General features: G+C 44.9%; 1 protein-coding gene across 2 annotated transcripts in view; it reads left to right on the forward strand.

The window, feature by feature from the left end:
* VASH2 (vasohibin 2) overlaps positions 1-7,264 on the forward strand; it is a 36,249-nt gene extending 28,985 nt beyond the window's left edge. For both annotated transcript variants that reach the window (XM_021682552.1, XM_021682553.1), the window contains one exon: positions 7,192-7,264. In XM_021682552.1, the coding sequence (XP_021538227.1) occupies positions 7,192-7,264 (73 nt within the window). The remainder of the gene's footprint in view (positions 1-7,191) is intronic.
* Positions 7,265-11,735: the final 4,471 nt, after the last annotated feature.

The raw sequence follows: 11,735 nt of genomic DNA on the forward strand, positions 1-11,735 counted from the left end.
CGTATCAGCAAAGACCTCCTGACCTGAGTGAGCAAAGAGGCTCCTGGAGGTCAGACACCATTGGGGGGTGCTAGAGGGGTTCTCCATCACAGCAAGGGGAAGAGGCTGTGCCCTGGAATCTCAGACAGTGGCCTGTGGCTCTTGGTCTCTGGCCAGAGCCTCCTACCTCTGCAGGCCTTGAAAGAAGGGGCAGGGCCTGGAGAGTCTCTGCTGAGCCGAATCTCTTATGCGTGCATAGCAGCTTCAGCTGTCAGCCCCGCACCTGCCAGCAGGGTACCTACTGTCCTGGGAAGTGGCGAATGTGAGCGAGGAGCAGGACAGGCTTGGAATGACAGTGACAGGTTGGAAGGAACCAGTTCCCCCTCCCGTGGCCCTCCAACTGAGGCCTACCCAGACAGGTCGTAAGTCCTAACTCGGGGCCCAGCCTGACCTGATTCCTGCCAGACTAGACAAGAGAGGAAGGCCTGGGGTCTCTGCTTGAACTTGTAAATGCTGGGCCAGCACCATCCCTGATTTAATCTGTCCCACACACTTAACACTGAGGACCGAGAGGTCCATGTTAGAGTTGCATCCTTACTGTATATCCCTTTCTAGAATCCCGAGTCCACAAGGAATAGAGCTAACCTGGTCTTCCTGGTTTGTGCGTGAGGGTGAGTGGGTGAACACATGGGCATGCACACTGCCCACCCTCCAGGGCTGTGACCTCAGGGGACACAGGAGTAAGAAGCATGAATAGATGGGTGGCCCGTGCCTGCCAATCAGGCAGCCCTGAACTGGACATAGATGGGCCGTGTCCCCCAAGTGTATCCTACTCATACGGGAGAAACAAGAGGCAAATTTCCATCAGAACAAAGGGAACGGACCTCGGGTCCAGGGAGAGCAGGAGCTGCTGTTTGTCCTGGTGTAACCCCGAGACCTACAAGGTACTTGGCACAAAGTGTTACTTAAAGAAGTCCTGTGGGTGAGTAAGCAGCCAGCAAGTTGCAGGAGGCTTGCTCTCCCCTCCCAGCCGCCACTCAGGCCTGCTGACCCTGCTCCCCAGCAGCTGCTGAGGGGAGGGGGGCGGGGGTTGAGAAGTGAGGGGAGGGGTGCCCCAGACTCAGGCCTTAGTCAGAGGGGCAGAAAAGGGATGGGGGCTGGAGCTTGGGGGGAAGCTTGTAGGCTTTCCTTCCGCATTACTGCTTCTTTTCTTAAACCCAGTCTCACACAGACACACACCAGCTGGCATGTTCAGCCCTAGGACGCGATGTCCCCACTCAGTCCCCAACATGCTGCCATGAACTTTCTGGTTCTGAGGTTCCTTGTGGCTTCACTGACACCAACATAGAATCTAGTCAAGCTCTCCCTGGACACTGAGGCTGCCTCAGGTTGTGTGCGAGACTCGAGGGGCCACTGCCCACCCACGAGATGGTTCACTCACCCCGGACTGTCAAGGTTTCGGAAGGACTTGGATCAAGTCAACGAGTCACAAGCCATATAAGATTGAGACAAACTGGAAAACTAAAAGTCCCATATCTACTCCCAGCTACCTGGAACAAAAGATCACATTGAAAATTGGGAGTGTGGGAGCCCCTGGCTGGCTCAGTCAGTACAGCATATGACTCTTGATCTCAGGGTCGTGAGTTCAAGCCCCACATTGTACGTAGAGCTTACTTAAAAAAAAAATCCAGAGTGTGAATTTCCACCATGTGTCACAAGGATGGAAAACTAAGGTTTCCCTGCTACAGAATACCTTCTCTATGGAACCACCATCCTGTCCTCCTCAACTTACCTCCCCTCTGAACAGCCTCTGCTGTAGCTAGCTCCAGGAATGCAAGCGGGAGGTTGGGGTGAAGGGGACACCTGGGACCAGGCCATCCACCCTAAGTCACCCTGGATATATTTATGTGACAACAGACGAGGCTGGGATTATCCATTTGTGTGCTGAGAGAAGCGCCCCCCCCCACTTCCTTCCACAAAGTCTATTAACCGGAAACTTAAAGTTCCCTTCCCTGCTTCCCCTAAAACAGAAGGCGGGCTGAAAGCCCTTCACTAGGAAATCCTCGGAGATGTTTTCCCTTGTGTGGACTAGGGAGGGGTTTGGAGACATTGATTGTTCGGTCTAAAATAATAACCGTGGATCTGATGAGAGGTTCTGGGCAAGTGCAGATCTGGCTGAATCATCATCCTGGTGCTTGTGTTTCTTAAAAATAAATCCGTTGCAGAATTCTAATTATAGCCAGGGGAGCGCTTGGAAGAGGTCTCTTCACGCACAAGCTCACCCAGCTCTGGCCCTGAGACAAGCTGCTGGCCAGGAGGGAGCAGGATTTCTGGCTGAGGCCCACGGGCAGGTGGCAGGCTGTGATAACCCACTTATGCCCTCCGCCAGGCCAGGGGATTGCAGCCAGCAGCGCTGGGAGAGAAAAGGGTTTCCTCTTTCAGGCAGTTCACCGGGGATCTCGGTTGAATCCTTTTCTGGCAGTATTAGCCTTTTGTTCTTCCCTGGGTTCTGGATACATAGGGGGCAGGGGGACGGGTGGGCTACAGAGGAAGGGGACAACCTAGTCCCTTTCCTTTGGAAGCCCTCCAGCTCTCTGTGCTTGCAGATCCACATTCAGCTTTTCAAAGTAGGCAGGTTCCCCAAGCGGCTTTGGTAAGATAAATCCTGTCCTGTACAGGAAAACTTGTTAGTTCTTAGAATGTCATCATGGTGACTTGAATTCCTGGCTTAGGACGTTGTTAAAAATATCCCATGATAAAGAGAACATAATGAAGCCCTATCCGCCATTTACATGTTAATGAGAACTTGACCCAGGTTTAATTGAGAACAGGCTACTCAACAGCAGGGATTCATAGCTGAATGGACTGGATCCCTGTTCTCAATTTGTTCAGTCTCTGAGGCAGGCATGAGGAGTAGGAACCTGCAGGATTCTTTAGCAGATGTACTAGAGAAAATGCCCTAGCATACGGGGGCGAGAAGTAATGCGTTGTGAGGGAAGGAAGTCAGATACTTCGCGGGAGAAGTGGTGTTTGGGTTGGACCATGGAGGGACGACAAGACATGGGGTTGGGCATTCCGTGTCATGGTGCAGAAGCAGGAGTGGTTGTGGTGTCATCCTTCCATGCTTGGGAGGATGCTTTGTGTGGGGAGTGGGAGGATGGGGTCCGTTTGCCTCATGGTTAAGGACACGGGCTCTAGATTCTGGGGAGGAGTTCTGGCTCCACCACTTGCTAAACATGTGACTTTGCTTTAAGCAGGTTCCCTAACTTTCAGTGCCTCGATTTCTTCCTCTGTAAAATGGGTAGGAACAGTATCAACCCCATCAGGTTATGGTGACACTCAGTTAATCCCTGTAAACCTCTCAGAGCAATGCCTGGTACCTTGTAAGTGCCAACTAAATGGAAACTATTTATAATGGTGATTTCTCAGCACCTGGAAGACCCCGCCAGGGTGGGCAGGGGGCAGTGACTGGTGGAGGTGCTAAGGAAAGGTTTAGGAAAAAGGAGGCCAAAGACCCCCCGAGTTAAAGTACATCTGTTTCCAAGGGAACCAGTAGCAGACCAAGGGTAAAGGTAAAGGGTGAAGTTTTAGGAACACACACACTTGGAAGAGTGTGGTGAACATTCCGTTTCCTGGGGGCCGATGGGCTCCAAAGTGAGAGAGTTCGGTGAGTGGGCAAACACTGGCTTTTGAGGAGGCGGCATGCCGGTGGCTAGCTGCAGCAGGGTCCCAGGCGAGCCCCCATCCCAGGGCCGAGCGGCTAGGCTTTGTCCTCCTCTCGACCCCCGGACCCTGCAGCCTGTCCTGCCGCTGACTTCCCAGCAGGCGCCGTTGGTCCGGGGACTGAGGGAGAGAAAAGAGGTCAGCGCAGACCTGCTCCACCACCCAGGAAAGCATGTTAGGCTGGTGTCTTACGAGCGCTCTTCTCACACAGGAAGGGCAGCATATTTCTCAGAGTTTCGGAGAAGCAGACGTGTAACTCGGTGTTGAGAAAGGGGCCAGGTCGGGAAGAAAGGTGCCGGAACTGGGGTGAGCTCACTGGTGTATGCTGCAAAGGCCCCTGGAACGGGGATCCTCTTGTTGAGCACGAGTTGTTGCTTACTCTTGACAGACGATGGGAGATGTGAAGAGCCGCCATGGCGTAGGTCCTGCACGGGGTGCAGGGCCCCGGGGAAGAAGACAGACTCTTACACATGAGTCTCCGGACTTTGTGTAGCGTGTGGCTACTTCTCCCGAGTGGAATTCTAGAGAACTTGCTAGGAACGTGTGCTCACTCCCCAGGTGAACCTTCCTCAGGCCCACTCGGCACCCACCATGACTGGCATCGGACTTGGCGTTGTCTTAGTGAGTTAACGGACGGACATGATCCCAGTCAGGATCAGGTTTGGTGGCGGGTAAGGTCGGGGTGAAGCTAGGACTTAGCTGGGGGTTCACCAACGTGGGAAAGTGGCTCAACTGAGGCGGGAGGGGGCGTCTTCCTGCTGGGCCTCTCCAGTGTCCCACGTTGGGGGCCACACTCCAGCCATCACTTCCACAAGACAGGAGAGAGAGCAGGGAAACCCACGAAGGGCACATGCTTCTTGCCTTTGGAAGAGGTGTCTGGTAACCTCCACATCAGTCTCAGTGGCTACACCTTAGTCCGACACCTGACCGGTTTCAGAGAGGCTGGGAAACGTGGTTTGTGTTCTGGCAGCTCTGTGCCTGGCTGAAAAGCGGGTTTGTACTAAGGCAGAAGGGGACGGTGGACGTGGCGGGGCAACTAACAGACTCTGCCCCGCAGAGATCATTAAAAGCATCAGATAAAGAAAAAATCCATTCACTACAAATGTGATTTATATTTGGATAAGGAACATATGTGCACGTAGTTCAACCACCAGGAAAGGTAGTGTGGAAATTATATTTTAATTGTTCTAGGAAATGACCCCCCATTTAATCATTTTGTAAAGCGAGGAATGCATAGGGATACTTGAAGCTTATCCTTCGGCAAGTAAATTTTTTTTGATTGCTGAATTTTCTAAAAGTGGGGCACATGGAGGAGGGGGAAGTAGATTTGCCTTTCTAACCCCATTTGCCTTAGGGTGATGCTAACTTATGGGGAGTCTACCTGAAGGAGGAAGTCCCATATTCGCTGTTTGAAAAGATGACACACCTCAGGCAAGGAAACAAAACAGACTCTATGTCAGGCTTTTTGAAAAAATGAACTAGAGAGGCCTAGGTGGCTCAGTCATTAAGCGTCTGCCTTCGGCTCAGGTCATGATCCCGGGGTCGTGGGATCGAGTCCCACATCGGGCTCTCTGATCGGCGGGAAGCCTGGTTCTCCCTCTACTTGTGCTGTCTCTCTCCCTCTCTCTCTGTCAAATAAATAAAATCTTAAAAAATAATAATTAAAAAAAGAAAGAAAATGGATTCGATACAAATGGACTCTGAACCGGACTTGTCTGCAAGAGCCCTAGTTCTCCCCACGTTAGCGGGCTGAGGACTAGGATAGAGATATAAATTTAAGTTTGAACCCTCAGCTGGAAGTGTGCTCCCATTAGCTGCCAACTCAAGAATGGTCCTTACAGTGGTCCCCGGGGTCCACTCTACCAGTGGCTCTGTTGATAGGGAATGGCCGATCGCTAGGGCACGTACGGCTGGAGGACACCATTGCTCCGGTCAGAAGCCTTGAGCTCTTTGGTACAGTGAGCAGGGGTCTACATGCAAGCAAGTCCGGGGACGTCTATCCTCTGTCGGCCATATCTGCAGCATCATCTGTGCACCCCGGGCACCATGAGCAGAGACACAAAGAAACGAGAGGCATGATTCTGACCAGTAAAGCAGGGCACATGGTCACGCTGGGAAATCAGCCTCATGCAACACAGAGATGAGTTAAGTTTACAAGTTCCTTAGTAATGCCAAGTAGCAAGTCAGGGAAGGTTTCTTGACCACTTTGAATAATCAGGTTCAGAGGGGATGTTCATAGGCTGTTGAGGGAAAGGGAGGGAGGGGTGATGAGGAAGGGAGGGAGAGGAGATGGAGGTGGGCAGAGACAGAGAGACAGAGAGAGAATGATAATATGTAGGCGGTAGAACTTGTTGCCAAAATTTGAGCCTCGTGTCCTTAAGCGGCCCCGTCGACATTAGCTGGCTGTTGATTTCTGGCTCTGTGAGTTGGAGCACCTTCCTGCCGGGGGAAATCTATTTGTTGTTAGGAAACCCTTCAAAGGATAAACCAAGAAACCATTATATTTTCATTTTGGTCTCTTTTCTTCAAACACTTAAAACAAGGGTCATGTGTATCCTAAAAATATCTTCAGTCTTCTGGTAAAAATGGCTGAATGTGAAACTTTGGAATTAGAGCTCTCTAGCCATACTGAACCTGCTAAACTTGGTTCATAAGCTCCGTTCTCTCTTATCAGAGAAGGTAGGAGGCTAAGAAATGGAAAAACTGTGAGAGAAGTCGGGAGAATGCTTGGGCGTACTCTTATATCGGGAAATCATTGAGGAAATGTCTTTAATGAAGACAGGTGATGTGCTTACTCATTTTCTTTTTCCAGCTTGAAGTATTTTCTGACATGACTTCACATAAATGCTTACTAGTACTTTGGAAAATGTATTTAGGGAGAAGAGAGAATTTGCCACGGAATGATTTTCCACATTGACATGCTTTTTCAGATGAGTTGTAAAGGATCCGCCCCAATTTTATGCACCGAGGCCTGGAAGAGTAATCCTCTATCAAAGATAGCCAAGCATCTCTCCGTGCCAATCTGGCACCTGAGAAGTCTTGTAGTTGCTGGGTTTCCCCCAGGGCACAAGCACCAGGAAGCCAAGGTTTCAGGGAGAGTCTGGCTGAGGTTTTTAGTTCTACTGGACTACATGTGATTTTTTTAGACCTTTGCAAGGTTTACAGATAACTGGGTTTCAGAAGTTAGAGTGTGACGGAACACAGGCTTCAGGCTTCAAGTTGGACAAACTCATTCGGCAACCTGTCAGTTTTTTTCAGCTCTACATTGAAAAGCCTGTGAAAATGTTCCCTACATATCCCATCAAAGTGGACTTGAGAACACGAGGTCAAGCTGGGAACCAAGGCTGGGGGGGGGGGGGGGGGCGGGGGGCAGGCTGGGGGCAAGCATCTGAAGGGTCAGGAGAACAAAGTCGAGTTCTCTGAATCAAATACTAAGTGATCTTTCTCTATCCCATCCCCTCTCCCCCACCATCTTCCTTTGACCCTTAGGCCTGCACTGCCTGAGAAGAAGGTGGCTGACCTTAGCACGCTGAATGAGGTGGGCTACCAAATCCGAATTTAGCAAGCCATATCAGCCATAAGAGGGCTTCCGTGGTGCTTCTCTCTGCACTTTACCCCAGCGTCTTTAGGAGGAACTGCAACTATTTATTGAGAACCTGTGGATTTTATTTTTAAGGATTCACTTGGACATGGAATCTGAGTGGGTGGTAACAATTAATGTTGAAATTCACCAAGGGGCCACCAGGAAAAGGCCGAAGTAAGAAACCCCATCGGGGTTGGACTGTCTCCCTCACTACAGATAGAAAGGGAAATATGTAACCGTAGTTTTCTATCTTCCCATTGACCTACTTTTTGTCTCCTTGCTTTTGAACATGATGCCTCCTCACCAGTAGTATATGTTACTGAAACCCTCCCTCCCACTTTTGATATAGTAAGGTAACTCAGTCAGTATTAATGTCTTTTTTCAGCAATAACAGAGGCAAAGATTGGTGGGATTTTTTTTTTAAGCAGTCAATATTACCTCAGCATCTTGACATCAGATATGCAAACTTAATGGTTTTGTTTTTTTTTTTTATATATATTCTTTGTATTGTTTCCCCAATATTTCCAATGGGGATCTCCACAAAGTTTGGAATTTTTTCCTGGTACACACATAATGGGAGTTAAGGTATTATATCAAGTATTTTACTAAAAAGCACTGAAATTCTTCTGGCAATACAGGAAACTATTTTCAGGACCTTGGAGTTACTTCTTTCTTAATATTTCTTAAAGCATTCACTGACAGCGGTTTTTTGTTCTTTCAAAACAAAAAGCATGATCAGAAGGTAGTCTGTGTTCTGTCACTAACATTTAAACTTTGCAAACTCCAGCAAAAAAAGCACAAGAGGTCATGGCACTGTGACACACATTTAGCAGTATTGCAATTACCTCCGACAATCACAGACTCAGAAAGGCAGAGGCCAGGAATCAATCAGCAGAGCCTTGAGAACCAGTTAACCTTTCTGTTTACGTCCATCTGATTTTTAAACTCTGAGTCAGGCCTTGATTCTGAAGGACTCACTGTTGTCAGAGAGGTGTTCTGATGTCTTATATTAAGACCAAATGTGGCATGACGTGATCCCTTTCCAGTCCCTTGCTTTTAAGTACCACTTCATGACATTTAGGAACTGATATTGGAAAATGTGATGAATTAGAGAAGCAGAACCTTTTCTTAAATGGAAAAGTCTTCAGGTACAGTGTTCCATCTTAGAGCGTGATGGAGTCCGTGATGGACAGTATATCTGTGTAACTTCTGACTGCAGACCGCACAGAGGAACCCTACCCGCCAAGTCTGTATGTTATCAACATCAAGAGCATGCTTCCGTTTCATCTGTTGTAGCTCAACGGCCGTGCCAACTCGTGAGACCACCGCGCAGATGTAAGTGAAGTCTGCTAGTCAACAGAAGTGTTATCTCAGTTGAAGGCTTCCTCTCTGGCTTTCTTTGCCTGGCTTTCTTTGCCTGATTTTAGAAAGGGGAGTAGAAAAATAATCTGCTCACTGAGGATTCTTTACCAGTAAAACCACTGAAGGTGACTCCATCCCTCGGCCGTGTGTGCATGAGCTCACTTTATGCTAAAACTAAATGGCATTAAAAAAAAAAAAACAACTCATGGCATTCATAGAAAGTGGTATTTTCTTGAAAAAGAAGGAAGTTTAGTGTCCTTTACATGAAAAGGACCAAGTAAGTATACATCTCAATTAGATTAAAATAACAGAAGTTAAAAATTCTGAACTTAATCACTTTAAGAATAGTATTCTCAGTTCAAGATGAGGTATCTTTGTATCTCTTCATAAGGCAAACTCATTTGCAGCCTCATGGCCACATGTACTGAAGTATTTCAATTAGTCAATTCTCCTTCTAAAACAATACTGACTTAGCTCTCTCTGTGAAAAACAAGATATATGTATCTTATGTTCATCAATCTGACACTTTATTATCTCTAATAAGTATACAACTTCTACCACTGCAATCATTCTAAGAGCTTGGAATAGGATTTTCCAAGTATTATTTAAGTACCGTCCCCTCCAAAATATACAATGTCATTAGTTGCATAGCCTCTTGTTTCCCACAAAAAAGGGTAAAAGGATAGGAACACCAACTGTTCTAATATGCTGACTTATAAGCCTTAAAACCGCCAGCTGGTTTGGTGATTCAATTAGTAACCTGATCTTTTTTCCACTCACTTCTTGATTTTAAGATTCAGTCCCCCAGAGCCAGGGTTAGTCACAGAAACATGAAAAGTAATTTAAAATGCTCTTAGTTTTCATTCTATTTTTATTGCCTATGGAATTACGTTGATTTCTGAAAGATGTGAGAAAGGCACCAAACTCTTAAATTCTAGCGCAGGAATTTAATTAAAATGATATTAAGGCAAAAACAAAACAAAACCATGACATGATTTACCCCCCTCCCCAAAATTGATTTTAAAACTGGCTATTATTCAAAAGATAAAAAATAAAACTATGAGATGATTTGAGTTTTTAAAGTTATAAATGCAAGAGAAATTTTATGCTTAAGCCATTATGGGGATATATGCAAAGTTTAAATGGATGACAGAAATCTTGATTTTAGACTCCATGTTGTGCTGTTTTGAGTATACTTTATTTCAGAAAGTGATATTTAGTATTTTCTATACACTTTGAAATCATGAGCATTTCACTTTTTCTAAGTCAATTATTTCATAAGGATTTTATTAATAGATATTGGTAAATAGAACTTTGGAAATCTTAATTCTGTATTCTTACTATACCCAAGGCTTTTGTAAGCTATAGTTTTATGTACAACCTTGTACAGTTTTTTTGACACACAATTCAGAATCTTGTTTATTCTCTTGGACTTTGTTCTGGCCAATACATTTTTTTTAAATCTTTAAGGAAAACTGTGATTGTTTTAGTGGGTATTTTTCTAAGTAAAGGAAAACTTGTATAATGGTATTTTAGAGAATGCCAGATAAGTGCATGTTTCAAGTTAATGTTTTTCTCATCACTTGTATGTTTATACACAGCATGGGACTTTAATAAAACCATCCTGGAAACTAAAGGATTGTTTTTCTTCCAAAAACATAAGATGGTGTGATTTATTTTTTTCTTGTCCTTTTACTACTACTTGCCCCAGTAAACTCATTTATCACTCCCTCATCCTTGTCTTCTTCCACAATTTTCAGACTCTATATTCAACACTATTCTGTTTTGCCACATCTGAATTCACTTACATTTTAGCATCACCCTAAGTAATACAGGCTTTAGGGTAATGGAATAGTTTAGAAAGGGGAACAGCCCAGCGTACACACTTAGCACACCCACCACAAAATCTCCAGGCCCAGATGCACTAGAGTAATAATTTATTAGGTGATTCACAGAAACAAAGTGCAAATAACTTGAATTCTCTGTTTCCCCAACGCCTTGAACTCTCTGGATCTCTAACTTGGTTTTTTAGGAAAGCAAAGGGTTAAAAGCAGACAGTTGCTAAATTCCAAAAAAAAGGGACAAGATTTCAAACATGCATCTTGATATCAAAAGGTACAGTAAAACCAACATTTCTTACTCCACAGTATCTCTTTCCATTTTAAAACTTGGCCAGTACCAGATTGGGGGTGATTTGGCTTCAGCAATTAACCAGATTTAAATGCTTTTGGCAGGTAAATACAAGAGAGTTACCAATTCTTCTGACCAAAAAAAAGTAAAGACAAGGGGATAGTTAATTTTAGTGGAGCTTTAAAAACCTGTGAGAAGGTTACATTGACCCCTTGGCCTCCAGTTCACAAAATACTATTACATTCTAAAGGCTAAAGTGGAAAACATTTTTATGGATTAACTCTACAAAGTGAAGCACATGAAAAGGGCCTAAAATCAATATATTGATCAGGACATAAAAAATTAAATTTTCACAGAGGTTTTCAGAGATGTTAGTTTAGCAACAACGACCTATACACAAAGTTATCTGTTAATAAACTCACATAAACACAAAGCAGTAATTAATGAATTTCCATTTTTCTTTCCCCAATATTAAAAAGGATTAATTATAATTTCATGATGACAATATCTGCTAATTAGAACATACAATATTCTGCAGACTGTTACTAGAAAATGTGGAAAATCTTAGAACTACAGTTAATACTGTAAGTAAAAACCCAAAAAAGTGAGAAATTAAACATTTAAAAATACTTATGATTTTTAGTAGGTAAATCCTTATAACCCACATGCCTTGTTCAGGTAGTCATTTGATTTCTTTTCTTAAAAAATAACTGTAGTAAATATACTTTAGTACAAAAACCTTTATAGAGTCCAGGACCCGGAGTAACTACTGCTTTCTAACTTAAGATGAGGCATTCTATGAAGAACACCGTTGTAAAAACTTTTATAATTCAGTATAATTAAATATAAAATTACTACTTAGTAAAAATGCACATAATTCTTTGATCCTAATGTCTAAAAAAGAGGACATGTTCACTTTTTCTGTTTTAAAATGTTTGATCCAAACACTCACAGAGCG

The sequence above is a fragment of the Neomonachus schauinslandi genome, chromosome 6 (genome assembly GCF_002201575.2).
Source record: "Neomonachus schauinslandi chromosome 6, ASM220157v2, whole genome shotgun sequence".
Classification (NCBI taxonomy): domain Eukaryota; kingdom Metazoa; phylum Chordata; class Mammalia; order Carnivora; family Phocidae; genus Neomonachus; species Neomonachus schauinslandi.